This window comes from Amphibalanus amphitrite, unplaced genomic scaffold (genome assembly GCF_019059575.1).
Source record: "Amphibalanus amphitrite isolate SeventyFive unplaced genomic scaffold, NRLGWU_Aamphi_draft 001939F_arrow, whole genome shotgun sequence".
NCBI lineage: Eukaryota > Metazoa > Arthropoda > Thecostraca > Balanomorpha > Balanidae > Amphibalanus > Amphibalanus amphitrite.
In genome coordinates, this window is record NW_024883432.1 from 66,655 (window position 1) to 87,518 (window position 20,864).

The following is a 20,864-nucleotide window of genomic DNA, read 5'->3' on the forward strand; positions in this document are numbered from 1 at the left end:
AACACAACTTGGACAGCAGCAGCTAACAATGGTGGCTCTCCGGCCGTTAAACAGCGACTTTGGGAAACGACAGCGGTCCGCTGCTGCGACCGAGATCCAATTACGTGTGTAAAAACGGAACAAACGGCGACAGTCCGGCCGCAAAAACAAACCACACCACCTCTGAAAGATGATACAGCCTCCACGAGGACCCGAGACACAGCATAATACCAGTGTTTGGAACAAAATAGAAACTGAAATTATTGAATAGCTCGAACCGTATCCGGACAAATTGAACAATTTTTCTCATACCATAGAAAGTCACTTCTCTTCCCAAGACCATTAACCACTCAGAAAATTACGGTTAAGGTGAGAAAGGCGACGAATAATAAATGGCACCGATACTTCAGCTGCCTGATCTCACTGCCGAATATAATCGATACTATGCAAGCATGCTATATGTATTATGTACCCTGACAATGATTAATAAAACCAGCAAAGGCAGTAAAAAAAAAAAAAAAAACACACACACACACACCAGCAAAGTATTCTAAGACCCGACTATTCCCGTCTGTGTTCTCGGATGTGGCCGTCCCCTCAGCATTTCTCCTGTCCCCACCATACCCTTCTCGGCCGTGTCCCCAGCACCAGCGGCGTCCCGCTCCGGCCACCTGGTTCGCCTTATTGGTCCGCCGGCACCGTCTGATGACCCCGTATCGGCGCGCTGACGACGGCGGCACGTGCAGATGGCGGTCCGCCCGAGAGGGCGAGCGCGCGATATACCGACAGTCGAGGGGACACAGCTGGACCCGAGGAGACCCGGATGGAGAGGCCGGAACAGAGACGGCGGTGGTGTCAGATGAAACACGAGTGACTGCGCTTAATGGCGAGTCATAAGGAGTTGTCGGGGATTATGTGAAAAGGAGAGCGGTGCTGGTAGTTAAACCTGTGAGATACGTAGAAAGGGAACGTTTTGTCGGGGATAGCTTTTCAGAAAGTTGGACATCTGGAGTTGCATATCTCAGCGGTAAAGACACGTTTGGAGAAGAAAATGAGGCGACAGATTCCGCTGAGTTTTCTCTGGCATTAGTAAATCATGCGAAATTGCCGGGTTCGCCGGAGCCCTGAGCTAGCCACTGGAAAATGTGGAATCTAGAGACACAAAAATCCTCTCACAGAAGAACAGCTCTGCCGTCTGCTGTGATAAAATATTCAAATATTACCATTGTCTTGAGCCATGAAAGTTTGAAACGTCTGACATGGTTCCATGAAGGAGGAATACTAGAAAATGATAGGGGCGCAGCAAGTGATGACTTGTGACGTGTAAACCAAAGTAAAAGAGATCAGAGATAGGAAAAAGGAACTAAAGGGAATACTTAAGGTAACTCAGACTGAAGCGGCATCGCCACAGCCTTCCCCGAAGAGCAGCCCAGTTCACCAGATGGCGTTTTCACTGGCAAACGTTACCGGTAGATGGCAGACTTATCAGCGGGTCACCAGTTCGCAGCAGCCCCAGCCAGAGAACAGCGAGTGGCAACAATGAAGTTCTACGACCCATCCTATTGAATCAAATTTCCAGGAATCACTTCTTACCAGGCGCGGCGACTAATTCTGTAAAATGGCGTGACCCGGACACAGCTACAGCGACTGGGCTTTAGCAGCCGAGTAAACTGACAGCAAATACCCAGACCTTTGTCCCATTATTTGCTCTCCCTCTCTTTGCATTGCTAGGAATCCGTTATTCAAAGCAAGCATTCAGTTCAACAGTGCTAACGCAAAAAAAAAACGAGTTGCAGAGGTCGCTGAAGGCAAAATGTGTAACTAGGCAATATCTCACCAGGATATGCGGGCACAAATGGAGAAATACGTAGAAAGCACTCTTCGCGATAACCCGCTCAATGGTTGCGAGCCGTTTTCAAAGCCCCCAACTACAGCGGAAATACGAGGAACGCTGCAGACTAAAAACACTGAATAGATGCATACATTAGCCCGTCCAGAGGCCTCCTGCATTCATTAACAAATTAGCCAGCAGAAGTGTTGCTGCCCGAAGCAGCAACGCTCCAGCATCAGCAGAAGCAGCAACGCTCCAGCATCACCCAACCATCCCGGCCATCCAGTCCGTCCAATCGCTTCCCAGCATTATTGAGCCGTCATAAAACTCCTCCAGTGACAGTGTGAGATATCCAGTGCATGGAACCGTGTGTTGACCGAAAAATAGCTCACGATCGTCGGTGGGGTCAAAATATTTTCTCCCAGGTCCAATGGAAGCATCAGAGGCGGGCAATGGCGGTGCCGGAACAAAACACAAAAAGTCGGGTCGGTGGGTCCGTCGGTAGGTCAGAGGGTTGGTTTGCCTTGTCGGTATAACAATTATGACAGCTAAGCAGACCGTGACCGACAACAGGAGACAGGAACAGCCGCGGGGAGGGGTCGGACAGGCACACGACAGATGCCCACAGAGCCGGTCGGAGAATGTCGGAAATTGGGACAGGTTGACAGCCGCGGGCCGACAACAACAGGTTCGACAAAAATACGGTCGGACGAAGTCGAGAAAAGAGTGAAGACCCTATGCGGAGCGGGGTTCCCAATTCCCATTTAGGAGGGCTTACTTTGCAATGTTGTGCACAACGCCAATCATCATACGTTGACAAAATCAGCCGCATATTGTCTGTAGGCTTAGTTTTAGCAATCTAGCACTGAGCCTCATCAACATCTGGGCCATTTAATAACCATCCCACACTCACACAAAGCACCCACACACACAAACACTCGACCACAACAGTCCTGCCATTAGAAGGCAGCCCGTTCTCAGGGCAGTGCCCTTCCGAGCAGTGCTGGAAATGAGGCCGTTTTCTGGTCCCGGCGTTTTATTCTCCGGGTGGGTTACCCCCATCTAGCGCTCAGCCTTTCGGGACCCACTCAGGGTCGCGGTTGTTTTCGCCGCTCGCCCCAGTCGAGATGCAAAGTTAATAGCCAAACGAAGCTTATTTAGGGCCAGCCAAACCAGCCTAGTCTGGAGTTACTGTTAAATGTATGCATATTGATGAAAGAAAAAGGTTTTGTAGAATCGATTAATTTCGGAGTCGTATATTAAGATGCCCCAAATAAACTTCGTGGGACTATCAACTTTGCATCTCGAATGGGCCGAGCGGTGAAAAACAGCCGCGACCCTGAGTGGGTCCCGAAAGGCTAAGCGCTAGATGGGGGTAACCCACCCGGAGAATAAAACGCCGGGACCAGAAAGCGGCCTCATTTCCAGCACTGCTTCCGAGTCACCCCCGGTCGACTCTCTGGCGCCTAATTGTCCGCACAAACAGTGCCATTCGCTGCGAGTAGCGCTATAGATGGTCCAGCGCCGTGCATTGGAAGCAGCACAGCGTTCATTATTAACAGCACCAGGCAGACTGCAGAAACGTGACCAGAAAGACACTCATTGTCGGTCGGCTGATGGCAGCACGCACCACGTTTACGATTTAGTGCCATCAAATATGCATCAGACTAATGGGGGACGGTGGGTCGGCCGGCGCCGGGTACGGGGTTGGAGCCGAGGGTCGTTCAACTGTGTCGTGTGGGGAATATTGCGGAGGGCTCTACTGAAGGTGAATGTGAAACATGCACGACGAGTCAACTGACCGCAGCTTTGGGATATCGCGCAGCGTTCTAGATTCGTGGAATGTCACTACGGCTCAAGTGCCTCTATGAATTGAGAGGGCACCTAAAAGATTTGAAGGGCCTCAGAATACTGGAATTTGCAAGTGGAAGATCTCAGAGGATTTAATTGCGCAAGCCACTCTTCCAGCAAGTATGATGTCAGCAAATACACGACACTGATTTTGAACACAAAGAAAAGCAAAGGAATCATGTGCACAACGTTCACTTTAAATTTCGGTACACTATTTGTATTATTAAAGTGGTAAATAAAAAATATACAACGTCCATAATCAGGCAGGCCCGGCTGCTTCACACAAAAGTCCACTCCCTTCAAGCCCCAAATCCAACTGCCCCTCACCCTCACCAATCCTCCCTTTCTCACCTGAAAGTCGACGTGTCTGCTCTTGGCCTCCTCCTTCTCCCAGGACATGTGGATGAACGGCCTCTGTACGTAGTTGTAGATGACTTCTGCGCGGCCGCCCGGTCGCGTGCGTACCTTCTCCTTGTGGGTCGGGTAGCCCTCGATACCCAGACGGATCTTCTTGAGCCCTCGCTCTTTCAGTACCTGACGACAATATACGAATACGTGGATAAGGATCATATGACACACAAAACACGCACACACACATAAAACATAGTATCCACTGTCCACCAGTGCTAGTGTCCACGTCTTACAGACCTCTTGCTATAATTAGGATATAATTACGATGATACGAGGAGAATTACGATATCAAATATATCATGAAAAGCTGGTCACAGCTGGGCTTACTGAGCCATGTTCTCTTGAGAAATACTAAGTGCTACGCATTTCACTTCGGGTAAATAAGACATTTGACGAATCGGTACAGCGCTGCATTTATGACCAGCCATTAGACAGCGTGGAATAGTTGAATTTCTAAAGCGGCAGTGTTTCATAAATATTAGAGCGGACTCTCGTGCGGAAAGCTACCATGTAAAGGTTTGTGTTAGCTGGTGTACAAGACATCGACGTCGAATTCGTTTCTCTCAAGACAAGTTGGCAGCACGGAGGCACTTATCTCGATTAGTTCATTATTGGCAGCCGTTCAATCGACAACCAATTTACAAATGGAATGCTTTTCATTCTTCTGAATTCAACAAACCGCCCCTAACCACCAGTTTGATGGTTCTTCAATTATGTCAAACAATAAATGAAGGATGGCAAGTTTGCTCAAACATTTAACAATCATTTCAAGCAGAAGTTATTTGTCTCGCACATAAGATTCAAAACACTCGAAGCAAAGCACTTCGCTGCTACAATAATCCTTCTCACAGCAACGCGATAGCGGGAGAACAAATGATGCGTATCATACCAACAAAGGAAATTGCCACTGAATAACGACCGGGCCCGCTCTCTCGTATCTGGTGTTCCAATCAGAAGAAGTGTTTACGTTGTGCCCGCTCGGGTAGACAGCGGCCATTTCCATCTGCGCTACAGCCTGGTGGCCGATCAGCGTATTTACAAATTGCAACCGAGCTCCGCCGTAGGGTATTTTATTTGCGCCGTAGTGTATTTCAGTTGGGGCATTTTCTACCATACAGCTGCCTGAGCTTGGGGTAATTACAATTTGTCGGCGACGTTAAAAAATGATGCACCTTTTTTCGCAGTATAGGTTATCGCATGTGCGTATTTTTGCCTTTTTGGTTGCGCTTTTCCCTCGCCCGTATAGGGGGAGGCGTTGAGCGGACCCCATCGGTTTTTCGTGAGTAACTCGCGTAAAAACCGTCCGATCGCGACGAAACTTTCAATACCCCCGATTTTATCAATTTTACTCCTACCCTGAAAATTTCATGACCCTGACCCAAATGACCTTTGACCTGTGACCTATTTCTCGAGACCATGTTTGGCCCGAATCGCGATTCGGCGATATGTCTGCTCGCATTAGCCGCGCGTTTGCAGTCTTTAAGTGGTTTCAAGCGTTGAAACATGTGATATGATGCTCGTCCCATGCATTAGGGTGGGTGTCACATGAAAGTCAGGTCAGCTCAATGACCTTTGATGACCCCGGTTCACTTTTTCGAGTTTAACATGTTTCTAGACTAGTTTTTGTTTAGCTGATTTCGAATTTAGCAACCATTTGAACATTACAGGGGTGTAACGAAATTATCCGGACATCTTTCTTCCCGCTGTTATTAAAAAGCAACACATTCTGGTACTTTTTATTTTGACTGAGCATGTAGCCACCTTTCATAAAAACACAGTGGCGAATGTTTTGGAGCATTTCAGCCAATGGATTCTCCAGCAAACTGGCTTTGACGCGGACCAACGCCGTCTAAACCTGTGCCTGCGGTTGGGCGGTGCTTGTGGCGGGCGTCTCTTCAGTCACCTGCTGAACAAGAGCCCACAGGTTTTCAATTGAATTGGGATCGCGACTTTTTCCAAGTCATAAGCGTTAGCCCAGAATGATTGAAGGTTCTATCGGCATCACTTCCCGTTCTTTTAGGGACTTTTAAGTAGCGCGCCGCCCCGCATGAAGATAGCGTGGCTTGAATCAGGCATCAGTGCGCGTTCAGAAACCGAGCCCTCCTATACCGTCTGGTTGAGCGCCTCCGACTATTCATTAGCCAGTATGTTTCTCCGGGGTAATACTTGACGTTGATGGTGGTATTATGTGACACTATGTCCTATTGGAGGATCGCTAGGCAACTGAACATGCTCCAGTTCTGGATATTGTCCGGATGTTTGACGGCGGCGAAGGCCAGCAAGTTCGAGCGGCTGGCCGCCCATACATGGCCGATTTGACGGTTCAAAGGATAAAACAGCTCGAACGGCTACCCATCCAACCAGACCACCTCACCCTTATCATTCTTCATCCAGTGGACGCGATCCGGCGTGAGGCGAAAGGATGTGAACTGGTTGTTTTCCCGTCAGTTTCGTTGTCTTTTTCAGTTTGAAGGGCACTAGAACCAAGTTAAAGGGCGGGTAGCGGTAAACCATGATATGGGATCTCTTATTATCTGACTTGGTAAGAATTCGAGTCAATTTGCAGATTGATTGGTGCCGTTTCCTTGCCGCTATCCTGACAACTCTCCTCACCACTTGACAAAGGGCGGCTTTTGTGGTCGCGACCGGGCTGAGTCTGCCACCGAAGTCCCAGCTTATTACACCTCAGGCAGATGTGCAATTGGCTGCTGCTGATGTCTAGCTGCTGGCAGACCAGCTTCTGGCTCATGACGCCGTGGATGCCGCCATGCAATTTTACCACGAAAGGAGAGATTGTATCCCTTTCTCGCAACTGCCTTGGACGACAACTACCATGTGAACCCGTCTGTGAATCGACTCCTACTCAGAGCAACAGTCACATGACAAGGTCAGGTCACTGCTGAGTTGAAAACCGATAGCAGAGGCACGTATTCATCCAATATTCCCACTTCTAACATCAGAAAGTATGAGGAAACTGTGCAAACAGATATGGCAAAAAATAGATGTCCGGATAATTTCGTTACACCCTGTACTGAAGTAGTTTTAGTGCCTTCGTAACAAGTTACGAAGCTGTCAGAGAAAAAATAGCGTTCTGCCCCTCCAACTTTTGCTTATTTGTAGAACTTCGTTGCTTAGCAAACCACTATGTTGTTCGCATTGAGGAGCTTTGAAATGTCTGTGTAATTCAAAATATTAGTTCTGTAATTAAAAGAATTGATTCAGTGTTGCACATAATCTAACTTAACAACCGAGCATTGCAGGTTTGACAGCTTTTTGCCCAACCAGCACCACCTTCCCTGGAAAAGCTCCACCCTTGCCTATGGGGCAAAACATAAGGGACAAAAACACAAAACAAGACAGATAAAAAACAAAACAAAATGAACTCATTACCTAATGAAGTACAGTCTGGAGCAAAAACATAGGTAATAGGTATCTATGTCAAATTAGAATGAAAGATTAAAATCAACCTGACCAGGTCTTACAGTCTGACCTGATCCTAACCGCCTTACTTCACCTAACTTAACCCAATTCAACCTAACCTACCACAACACCTGCAGAAGTACCTTCCTGGAAAATGATGCCTAGGGAGGTGTCCAATTGATTGGAATATTACCATGATTGCTTGTCAAAATGTGTGTCATCATGCTCTTGTTTGACAAGTGATGTATAATAAATGTGACATTCAAAAATGGTCTCCTGACTTGAGTGACCAGAATATTCAAATGATCAGGGTACAATGCTGTGCATCATAGTGCACACTAATCATGCTGTTTTTGTGTAGGCCCTCTGTGCATTATTGTGTACACTGCCATGTGCACCTTAAGGAAAAAAAGTGACTGGTGGTACAAGAAAAGGGTTGCGCAACTGTGAAGTTCATGCCCTTGGTCTTGCTGGAGTCAAATGCCTATAGCTATAGCAGGATCAGTGAGGGCTGTAGACATGCTACATACACTGTGAATTGAAGATATTGGCACAAAGTTCATCCATAATTACTATGCTTAACACCAAATGTAAGAAGCAACATAAATGCCCAGATGATACAGCTCTCTGGTCAACATCACACAAATTTATTGACATACTTTGCAGGTACATATTTACATTAATAGCAAATACTTTCGATTTGATTCAATAACTAGGTGCTAGTAAGCTTGCATTTTTGTAGGTACAACAATGAACATATATTTAATCATAAAAAAACTTTATCGTCGCATTCATCACATACCTTTTTACTGAACAAGTACATATCTACCATGCAATGATTCTAAATTTTGTCCGCAATCCACATATATCTCAACTGACACATTGAAATTGAAATAACATAATCTAACTTAACAACCGAGCATTGCAGGTTTGACAGCTTTTTGCCCAACCAGCACCACCTTCCCTGGAAAAGCTCCACCCTTGCCTATGGGGCAAAACATAAGGGACAAAAACACAAAACAAGACAGATAAAAAACAAAACAAAATGAACTCATTACCTAATGAAGTACAGTCTGGAGCAAAAACATAGGTAATAGGTATCTATGTCAAATTAGAATGAAAGATTAAAATCAACCTGACCAGGTCTTACAGTCTGACCTGATCCTAACCGCCTTACTTCACCTAACTTAACCCAATTCAACCTAACCTACCACAACACCTGCAGAAGTACCTTCCTGGAAAATGATGCCTAGGGAGGTGTCCAATTGATTGGAATATTACCATGATTGCTTGTCAAAATGTGTGTCATCATGCTCTTGTTTGACAAGTGATGTATAATAAATGTGACATTCAAAAATGGTCTCCTGACTTGAGTGACCAGAATATTCAAATGATCAGGGTACAATGCTGTGCATCATAGTGCACACTAATCATGCTGTTTTTGTGTAGGCCCTCTGTGCATTATTGTGTACACTGCCATGTGCACCTTAAGGAAAAAAAGTGACTGGTGGTACAAGAAAAGGGTTGCGCAACTGTGAAGTTCATGCCCTTGGTCTTGCTGGAGTCAAATGCCTATAGCTATAGCAGGATCAGTGAGGGCTGTAGACATGCTACATACACTGTGAATTGAAGATATTGGCACAAAGTTCATCCATAATTACTATGCTTAACACCAAATGTAAGAAGCAACATAAATGCCCAGATGATACAGCTCTCTGGTCAACATCACACAAATTTATTGACATACTTTGCAGGTACATATTTACATTAATAGCAAATACTTTCGATTTGATTCAATAACTAGGTGCTAGTAAGCTTGCATTTTTGTAGGTACAACAATGAACATATATTTAATCATAAAAAAACTTTATCGTCGCATTCATCACATACCTTTTTACTGAACAAGTACATATCTACCATGCAATGATTCTAAATTTTGTCCGCAATCCACATATATCTCAACTGACACATTGAAATTGAAATACCCTAGCAAAACCTAGAACTGTACAAAAGAAGAATGCAATGCTACAAGAACTATGAAGTTCTGAAGTTATTCTCACATGCTCGAATGTTGAAACTCTACTTTTGTCGTCCATTTCCACATTTGATTGAGCCATCATATAGAACTGTTTTCACTCTTCAGTCGTAAGCTTTTGCACAAATCTTGAATTTTTACACATCATCTTGAACCATGCTCCAGTCTTTCCAACAAGGTACTATGGAACATCAAAGCAATTTTGATTTGTTACAACAGCTTCAGATCATGATAGGCTTGAAGTTTGTTACACGATTTGCCAGACAAACCTCTACAAAATGTGTATCAATTCCCAAACTAAGCAATTGATTATATCAGTATTTGCAGTTTCCACACAATGTTTCATAATATTATTCGATTTTTATATCAAGAAACCCAAATAATCCACAAACTGTAATTGAAACACCCCCACTTCAAGAGTTCACAGCAATAACAATACAAGTTCAGAAGCAAATAAACATTGCGCCAGATTTCGTATGAAACGCGCCATCATCCTGAAGTTTCTACCACAGACGGTAGTTCAACCGCAGCCGTAGTGCGAAAACCCCTGCCCACCTTACCCCACGGCGGAGCTCGGTTGCAATTTGTAAATACGCGGCCGATCACCAACATCCACGCACAATCCCTGGAGGGAGCGGCGAGCACATAGCCCGCGGGCGGGCCTCCCACTCACCCCCGGAGGGGAGGGGAGGGGAGGGGAGGGGAGGCGAGGGGAGGGGGTGGAGGCTCGTCCGTTCCCCGCAGGCCCCGCCTGTCGCCAACAGAGGAGCACAACACCTCCACGGGGGGGGGGGGGGGGGCAGACAGTGGCACCGGCAGCCAGACAGGTATGGAACGGCCCAGTAACCTTACAACATGGCCAGGAAAATTAACATCTACGGGCAATCTGCAATATGTATGTTACAGGGAGTATGCGATTTCAGTTAGTTTGCAACGACCCTAGGGTGGTTGTAACCTCCCTGAACGATCAGTTTGTTTGCAACGACCCTAGGGACGTTACAAAATAACTGCTCGTTCCGGGACGTTGTAACGAAACTAGGGTCGTTGCAAACTCCCTAGTTAGTATGCAACGAACCTAGGGTTGTTACAAAATAACTAGGGAGTTTAAGAATTCATCGAGTCTCGTTTCACAGGAGGGCCGTTAACAATCTTTTCCAATGAAAATCTTGTTCAATCTAGTTCAGCTTAAGAGAAAAGGAGAACACAATTTGAACATTCAGCTAAGGAGTACATATATGTGGTGCCCGGGACAAGGTACTTACGTAACTGTGATAATTTTGGCTGCATTATATCGCCAGCATATGCTTACATGTAGAAAATAGAGTTACTGGGGTAGGTGTGATGGATATCCGTCGCTATCCGTGTGCGGGTAATCCCTCACACTTTTAGGGGTGCGGGTCGGATAAAACCCCTCGTTTTTTTCGCGATTATCTCGCGCTAAAAGCGACCGATCGTGACGAAACTTTGAGTGCCACTACGGCGCGCCGGGTTGAGCGCTATACAGGCGAACCCCGGCCGCTCCGCGGTTTTTTAGCATTTTGAGCGGGAAAAACTTCGGTGTGATTGGAATCATGTGTTCTCAGTGTTCTACTACTTGCCCTGCATCTGCATTGACGTCACCAGACCTGTGAGTGAACTGATCTGGATATTATTCATTGTTTAAAATTTTTGGTACCCGTCACCCGTGCTGCTGTCGTGAAGCCACCAGAAAATTCATCGTAGAGACGCAATCATTGTCAGTTGAAGATTGATGCATTTTTGAAAGACGCATCCAACGGTGTTATTTTTATGCGTCTATCTGCTCTCGCTTGCAAGAAAATCGCCAATATCTGCAGGACTATTTCCTTTCCGACGCGGATGCTTTCAACGACTTCTCCGCCCTCTGCCAACCGTCCTCGGTTGTCATGGCGACCAACCCCTACCGGGACCGGCCGGCGCCTGGGACGCCGGTAGCCGGCTAAACGAACAATGCCGGCCGACCCTTCCCCCCTGCCCCGGCGGCCCGCTCGGCGCGGCCGCCGCGCGGGCTGGCGCGCTCGGCGTGCGAGGGGACATGGGAGCAGCGGACAGCTGACTGCTTCCGGCACTGGGGCCCCGAACGGGTCTCGCCGTGTAGAGTGCCAAACACCGGCCAGCGACCACCGACGGGACGATCACAGTCACACTGCTGAATCTGCCAGACGTGCATACGACCGGGCACATCTGATGGCGGTGCGTGACCGACTAAGCAACAACACCACTCGTGAAGTAGCCGAGACTATCCGGCGCAGTCTTCCCGCGTATCTCATCCGCTGTCTTAATCGATCACGCCCCCTCAGCCCTGCGGAAGCGGCATGTGGACCCCGCCCCGCATCGAGGACTCTCCAGTCCAGCCGGCCGACCGACCCGCCCAAATTGCTGATCGGCGCCCTAAATATTCAAAGTATCAAACCCAAACTTCAAGAGCTGACCTGCGAACTCGCTCGTCGCAACTACGACGTAATGCTGCTTTCCGAGACCTGGCTACGTCCGTCTACCCCGAAACGCCTCCTGGTCATTCCGGGCTACTCGCTCAGTCGTGTGGACCGCCCAGATGGCAGCGGTTATGGCGGCGTAGCCATCATCACTAAAAACAGTTTGACGTCAATGACACTGAAGATCCCCGGCAGCGGGAGCTCCGAAAGCAAGCTGGAGTCGCAGTGGGCGCTGCTGAAGCTGGACAAGGGCCAACAGATAATCATCTGCTCCCTTTATCGGCCACCCCGACACTCTGAGGCTGCCCTGCTCGCCGACTTCACGGACCTCGAGGCCCAGCTGCAGCGGGTCCTCATCGATTACCCCAGAGTTCCGTTCGTTCTCTGCGGGGACCTCAACTGTGACCTATTGAAGGGGCCGAGTTTCCGCGCGTCTCAACATCTGATCAGCTTCTTATCGAATTATTCTTTAGATCAACTAGTAACAAATCCAACTTTTACCTCCGGCTCTCTATTGGATGTATGTATTGTTAACAAACGCGAACTTGTGTGTGACACCAGCGTTAATTATTGTCACTTCAGTCCCCATAAAATCATCGACGTGATTATCAATGTGCCGAAAGTGCGTCAAAAGCCCGCCGTTATCTCATCTCGCTCTTTTAAGCGCCTAGATCACCCTGCACTGTATCACGACTTACTCGATGTCGACTGGGATTATGTTTTCTCTGCCGAAACTGTCAGTGACAAGTGGCATGCTTTCTTGTCGTTCTTCGTACCTGTCTTTGATGCCCATGCCCCAATCAAGCGTGTGTCTATCCGTAACCCGACCGCTCCTCCCGTCTCCGCCGCCACCCGTAACCTCATGTCTCAACGTCGCGCTGCGCTTCGCCATCTAGGCCGCAACTCGAGCGAATACAGAGACCTAAACCGCTCAGTCCGGGCGGCAGTGCGTCGAGACAGGCGAATAGAGATACGGAGGGAAATTGGGGAGCGGGGCCCCAACAAAGTTTGGCAGTGCATCAGGTCAGTGGTAGCCGCGAAGAAGGACGGCCCAGACGTCCAGCCCGATCTATCTGCCGATGATTTAAATTCATTTTTTGTATCTGTCGGTCCTCGTGTCGCTGACGAGATCCGAGCCCAAAACACTCCCACCGATTTGGATGTGCGTCTCACCCGTGTCGGCGCATGCAGTTTTCAACTTCGTGAGATAACACTGGGGGAGCTCGAGCGGATTATTTTCAGCATGCGTAACTCGAGTGCCTGCGGCTCCGATAACGTCTGTGTCCGCATGCTGAAATTCGGATTCCCCGCTATTGGTGGTGTCATCCTGCATATTATCAATACCTGCTTAATCCAATCTGACATCCCCGATTCATGGAAACATTCCATAGTTCACCCTCTGTTCAAGTCTGGTAACCCTTCAGACCCCGCAAACTTCCGACCCATTTCCCTAGTTCCTGTAATCATGAAAGTAGTTGAACGCATTGTCCATCAGCAGCTCTACGCCTACCTCTCCCATAATCACCTTCTGGCATCCTCCCAGCACGGCTTCCGCCCCCGGCACTCCACGGAAACCGCGTTGCTGTCTGTCACTGAACACATCCTGGCCGCCACTGATAGGGGGATTTGTCAATGCTATGCCTTCTCGATCTCAGTAAATGTTTCGACGTGATTGACCACGATCTTCTGATGCAAAAACTGATGTTACACGGCATTGAAATTTCCTGGTTCGCCGCCTATCTACATGGACACACTCAGAGCGTGTCTTTGAAAGATGTATCCGGACGTAGAGTGCTGTCTAGGCCTCTTTCTAATGCCATGGGTGTCTTCCAGGGCTCTGCGTTAGGGCCGCTTCTTTTCACCATTTTCTCTAACAACCTATCGCTATACGCGGGCGACGCAAAAGTGTTTCAGTATGCCGATGACACTCAAGTATTGGTTAGCGGTCCAGCTCGGGACCTCGAAGTTCTCATCTCGCGCATGGAGGACTCGCTCGCGTCTCTCAACGACTGGTTTTGCGCTAACGCCCTCAAAGTGAACGCAAGTAAAACACAGCTTATTGTATTTGGCACTCGTCAAAATCTTCGTAAATTACCAGACTTTAGAGTACCATTCCGCAACGCAGCGTTGCAACCGTGCGCACAAGTCGGGAACCTTGGCGTCACTTTTGACAGCACTATGTCATGGGACGCACACGTCTCTGAACTCTGCCGCCGGTGTACGGGACTGTTGATTGGTCTTTCACATGCGCGCCACTGTCTCCCAGATGGCATCATTCGAACGCTCGTGACGGCACTCGTTGTATCGCGTATCCAGTACTGCCTTTCAGTTTATGGTAATGGGTCCCAAAAAAATTTCGATCGACTCCAAAAAATTCTTAACTTCGCCGCTAGAGTTATTTTCGGCCGCCGTAAATTTGACCATGTCTCCGACCTGCGAACAAAACTCGGGTGGTTGTCCCCGCGCGGTATGTCCGATTTCCACACCCTTGTCATCGCACACAAGGTCATACAGCGCCGTGAACCTGAGCAACTAGCAGCCCTATTCGTCGCTAATAGCGCTATCCGCGAGAGACCATCCAGGCAAGATCACTTCTTCCATCTTCCCCGTCCACGGCTGGAAACGGGCAAGCGGCGGTTTGGCTATCGAGCTGCAGCTCTGCTGAACAGCCTGCCACCTCACCTGTCGCAGCTGCCTCCCGCCCGCTTCGCCCGCGCTGTTAAAGCCGCAATCGTGGACGATGAATCAGCACATCGTCGCTGACCAATAGGATAGGGGTGGGTAAAAGCGATGAGGCTGTCCTGAGAGTGTTTTGTCCTTGTTTTGACGTGAGTGAATGTGCAACTGTTTTGAATGATTAGATTAGCAACCGCGGATACGGATTCTGAGCAGTAATCGCCACGCACTTTGTATGTGGATCGCTCTTAAATGTAAATACAATACAAATAGTGTCCTCGAACTTATCTACGTTACTGGTTACACATTCCCTATACAGTACATGATCCTGAAACCAATGACCTTTGACCTTTGATCTGATTTCTGAGACCATGGCAGACCGAAATGATTTGCCGTTTATGTTAGCGCACACTACTCGTAAATTGCGTTTCCAGACTTCTATTGTGATTACATATAAACGTGCCAACATATCAACTGATGGTTGTCCCATGCATCATGATGGGTTTCAAGTTGACTTGTCAGTTGTCGGCCAGGTCAAGGTCATTGACGTTTGGTGACTTCGGGTGACTGTTCCAAATTGTACGATTTTAAGGATTTTTTTAGCTTATTTCGAATCCAGCATTCGTTGAGACATTTGAGAAGCACGTATAGTTGTGGTGCCAATGCAACTTGCTACGAAGCTGTCGCTGGTGGTTTAGGTACAGCTGCTATAAATAGGTGGTGCGGGTGGGACGCCTATAACTACTTGACCCAAACTTACCCAAACCAGCCTAGCTTAATCCTCGCCCCCTAGTTTTTTTCGCGATAGCTCCGAACACGCCAGCAACAGAGAGCTGAAACTAGGCATACCTGACCTTTAATTCAAGCCGGATCTTGTGACACCAACCAGATTTTCAGGTCAGGTCAGGTTACTGACCTATGACGTCAAAGTGGACGGTCCTCAGATGCCGCAACTTCGCAACGCCCTCAGTCCCAGAGGAGCTTTTACAGGGGATGAAACTTACAGAACGTGCATCTCCTATGTAGAAGTCTCACAACTTGTACCTCTAGGATTGTTCCTAAAGATCACATGAGGTCAGGTCGGTCACGTGACCTCAACACTATAAGTCAATTGAGAAAAATGAAAACTGCTATTCTGGCGCCGGGAGCAATCTCAAACTATTGCAAGCACACGGATCGTGATTTCATGCACTCCTTGCAAAAGTTAGATGCTTCAATTTTGCATTGTTGACGTTGCGTGATTATGACGTCACTAGGGTCATACGAGCTTTTCGTAAGTAACTCCCGATCAAACTGAGCTAGCGAGTCGGTCAAGCCACCAATGGACTGAGGAAGACCTGCCGAATCGAATAAAATGCAACATGACCTCTTTTGACCAATTTCACGACCTAGGGGTCTTTGACCTGACCTTGACCCGAGGTCAACACCTCAAGTTGACCTCATCCGAACAAAAAGTATACCATTCGACACGCCTGAGCAAGGCGAGCACGTTTATGCTAAAATCGCGCTCTGCAACTGTTTTTTTTTTAAGTTATTGATCAAAAACCGAACCCGTGTCTTGGGTCACATGACCCGACCTCAGAGGTCACCAGTTGACCTGAGACCTTAAAATCGGGTACTAGCTGCTGTGTCTCCTAACGGCACACACGCTCGTTTTTTCCGCGACGCTCTAAATCCAACGGGGGCGAAAAACGACGAGGCGGTCGTACCAGCCCTCCCCCCGGCCGGCGCGTATGTAGAAAACCAACAGGTCCTGCGGGGTTAACTCTCGCCCTTATTGGTGTTTTGCTAGCTGCAAACGCAAAAGGCGGGGCTAGGTTATTGGTTGACCTTCCAGGTCAGGCCAGTGACTCAAAAGTCGGGAAAATCGGGACCTATGACCTGTTAAAACTTTGGAGAGTTAGTTGATACGACGTTTTTTGGGACGCTGATCACGAATTTCATGTTAGCTTTGATCACCGATGATGTCTTGATGCTTTTAGGCCAGGTCGGGTCAGGTCAGGTCAGGTCAACCAGTAGGCGTCTTGCTAGCTGTCCATAATAGGTGTCAACCAACACTGACAGCTTCGTGACATTGTAGGAAGGCGCCAAAATTACTTCGTAAATGTTCAAATGGGTGCTAAATTCGAAATCAGCTAAAAAAACTAGCCTAAAAATTTATGAGCCCAGAAGAAGTGAACTAAGGTCATCAAAGGTCAATGACCTTGACCTGACATTCACGTGACCTCGACACCCACCATAATGCATGGGACCACCATCATTTCACATGTTTGAACGTTTACGATCACAAAGACTGGAAACGAGCGGATACTGGCCGTTTTTACGAAGGGCTTCCTGGCGAATGTCCATCTAATTTGAACAAATCTTCACCAAATGTGCACCTAATCTGCACAAAATGTGTACTATAGATGGCCGTCGTGAAATACTCCTGAGCTGAATGTTCAAATTTTGTTCCCCTTTTCTTTTTAAATGAGCTAGATTGAGCAAGATTTTCATTGGACAAGATTGTTGACGGCCCTCCTGTGAAACGAGACTCGATGAATTCTTAAACTCCCTAGTTATTTTGTAACAACCCTAGGTTCGTTGCATACTAACTAGGGAGGTTGCAACGACCCTAGTTTCGTTACAACGTCCCGGAATGAGCAGTTATTTTGTAACGTCCCTAGGGTCGTTGCAAACAAACTGATCGTTCAGGGAGGTTACAACCACCCTAGGGTCGTTGCAAACTAACTGAAATCGCATACTCCCTGTAACATGTATATTGTATAATATGACGTCTCAGGATCTCATGTGTGAGAGTAACTAAAAGTGTCTGACGTTGCAACATAATCAAGCAACATGCCCGAAATTTCACAGCGGCTTTGGCTCGTAGGCGTGACTCCAATATTCGTCCAGCCTGAAGAATCCGCGGCACACACACAAGAACCTCGCCTTCCAAATGAGAGCGCGAGCCATCTGCCTAAGCACCACAAAGAAGCGCAATATCTTCGGCAACATATTGGAGGCTATCAGCCGGAAGACGGTTACGAAGCAATTTCTACAGGAAAAGAACACAATAATAAATCAAGCCGCGGCAAATCCTCCAGTAAAGGGCGGAGCAAGATAGCCACCGCCCCACAAATTTCTCCAGATTGAACAATCCCCAGAGAGCAAAGGTTTCTCAGCAACAGAAACAAAGACAGGCGAAAAGCCAGAACGATAGTTGGTGATGGCGTTGGTGCTTAATTTAAGCATTTTCCGGAACAACAAATGGTCCTACTCTACGATGTAGAAACCTCCGCTTGGTACCAAGCAAAAAAGCGTGGCATGCATCCCATCCGTCCGGTTAATATAATTATGACTTTATAAGCTAGGAAACTGTCGCACCACACAGCCTCCCTATCGAACACCGAACAAAAGACAATATCCCCAGTAGCGCCCATTCCAAGACGATCTAATCATAGACTAGCAGGCACGGATAGACAGTCCAAACTGAAACACCATCTAGGAAATCCGCGGAAGGCAGCAATAACATAATTGTGCTGAGAAGCGATCCGGAAGGCTTCGTATCACCGACTTTTCAATGTTGTAAGTGATAGGGATTGGCGAAGTCGTCAGGCGGGATTTGAGATGGGAGCGTGGGCGGAAGATCGGCTCTGTTACTAAGAACTATTCCGTGGGATTAGGATATGACGTATTGATACTGATCCCGATGGGTCAGTAGTTACGTGAAGCACATCCATTACACGAAAGATCAGATATATTACAGAAATGAGGAAAGTCCCCGCTGAGATAATTATATCTCTGCCACTGCCCATTACAATAGGAATCAGAAGCCCACCTGTTTAACGACGTCTCTGTTCTCAATGTACTTGAAGAACCGATACAGAGCAGTCGACTTGAGCGCTGAAAATGACAAAAGACAGGGTTAATAACATATCATGAATAACACCTCCACAGTTTATAACACATCAGTTTCAGCCTATAGTCAATGCCAAATTATTCCGTTCAATAGTCAAACCATTTGCTGTCAGCTTAGATGAACCCATGCGGCACATCCCTATGCAGCGCTCCCACCACCGGCGTATCCTTACAGCCCGGACCCCCTCCCTCCGGTATCCGGGTACCCTCCCGCGGTGTATCCGGGCTGTATCCACCCGGTAAGCTCATCAATACGGCTGCGTATTGGCACAAACTAATGATCATTTCGCTGCAGCCCCTCACGGCTCACCAGGCGACCTCGAGGCAATCAGCAACCACGCCACCGTCGGCGTGACGCTAGAACCCTCGGGAAATCAATTAACACGAATTAATACTGGGATGCGATGACAGAAAAGAAACAGGCTCGTCCTAAGGCGTAAATTATAATTAGAAGCATGTTGACAAGGCTTCGAGAGGCTCCCGGCGCAATCAAAAACAAGATCAAGGTATGGAATTGATGTAGAAATAGGACACAACTCTATAAATTTTGTAATGAAACGGAGATGTCTCGCACAGGTGAGCTAAGTGCCAATCAGGGGAGTTATGCAAAACTTTTGAAGGCATTTTGTCCTAAATTTGGACCAGGTTCGCATGCACGCGCAAAGGTGTCCTAGGTCTTGGCGCATGGAAATAAATCACCTGCTGGGCGCGCAGCGACAGGTCATTTCCTGCGGTATCGGTCTACCCGTTGGAGAGTTATTGAAATCGAAACTATTCATCAGGCTGACCCAAAACGACACACAGGTGCCGCTGGAGTCCAAAGTACATAATACAGATGGGTAAAATCACTGGAAGTGATTTTGGTTCACCCAACAAAGAAGAAAAGCGATTGTAAACTGGATAGCCTGATGAGTGTTGAGTACATACCAATTTCTAAAGAGCCTTCCAGGCTATATCATCAGGTACCATAAAATATCTTTTTTTCGTTAGTAAAAACAAGTTGACCCGCCTCTCATACATATAAAGGGGTTATTCTAGTGATGAGAATAATATATCATCTCCTTTTGCTCGTATCCACAGGCAAACACTATCCAAAAGTCCACTTTCAATCTGCCGCGATTCATCGCGATAGCCGAGAAACATAAATCACCACGATTGAAAATCTCAGGGAAGGTATCTTCGATTTATGACCTCTTAAGCGATTGATTCAACATATTTATCAACGTCGAGCTTCATTATGGATGACATATTCTCTCCACGAGTGCGAACGTGGCACAATGTCCTCATATCGCTCAGAGGATGCTAGGACGAGAAATCGATATCAATGAACACCGGACAAAAGCCGACAAGGATGGCAAAAACGGATCCAAAACAAAATAAATTCATTGAAAGTGCCATTCCTCCTTCCCACTCCCTCTCTCTCTCTCTCTCCTCTCTCTCATCTCTCTCTCTCTCTCTCTCTCTCATCTCTCTCCTCTCTCTCTCTCTCTCTCTCTCTCATCTCTCTCTCTCTCCTCTCTCTCTCTCTCTCTCTCTCTCTCTCCCTACTCACTCTGACTAGCCTCCTCTCCCATCTGCGGCGGGTAGTCCTCGTCCCAGTCGACGACATCGTCATCCAGCAGCACCACCAGATGACACTCTCGGTCTCCAGAGGTGGCCGCGCGCACCATCAGCGGCAGCAGCAGGCTCTCCAGGAACTCCTCGAACTGGTGACGCGCTCCGTCGTTGCTGAGTTCGTGTAGTAAACCGCCTATGAGACACAGCAACGGAGGGATCGGTAAGTGGTAATGAACGTACGACAAAGTGCATTGGAGAGATGAGGCAGGAGTTAAATAGGGGTTAACAGGGGCTAACATAGCACCGTCCTTGCGAGGATTGTAGCAGTGACTGACTACACCCTCTAACGTGCTAACCCTATAGGCGCATATCTGAATATGCATGAAGTAACGCGGTGAATAAAGAGAGGAAACGCGCAAAATGTGCGTGGAAGCTTAGCTGAACAACCACTAGGGCATGATTAATATGTGCGCTGGCGAGTGTAAGATTAGTTGGGTAAGGGTGCGATGGCTGGTAGAGAAGAGACAGCGGAAGGAAGTGCGAAGAACGGGGGCGGAACGGGAATAAAACAACAGGAAACCAGACAAAGGGTAGCCACCGGTGGGTGGATGGCTGGAGGGAAGGAGCCTGGAGCGTAAACACAAAAGGGGAGAGAAAGAGGGAGGGGAGAAGAGAGAGAGGGGAGAGAGAGAGGGAGAGAGAGGAGAAAGAGAGCGGGGGTGAGAGGGAGAGAGAGAAGAGAGAAGAGAGA

At 47.7% G+C, this 20,864-nt stretch overlaps 1 protein-coding gene across 1 annotated transcript in view; it reads right to left on the reverse strand.

Moving 5' to 3' along the window:
• Positions 1–20,306, reverse strand: part of LOC122375856 (BTB/POZ domain-containing protein 10-like) — a gene marked incomplete at its 5' end in the record, with an annotated part of 30,503 nt that extends 10,197 nt beyond the window's left edge. Inside the window, 3 exons of the mRNA XM_043355416.1 lie at positions 4,013–4,195; positions 18,477–18,541; positions 20,109–20,306. Coding sequence (XP_043211351.1) covers positions 4,013–4,195; positions 18,477–18,541; positions 20,109–20,306 — 446 coding nt within the window. The remainder of the gene's footprint in view (positions 1–4,012; positions 4,196–18,476; positions 18,542–20,108) is intronic.
• Between the last annotated feature and the right edge of the window lie 558 nt (positions 20,307–20,864).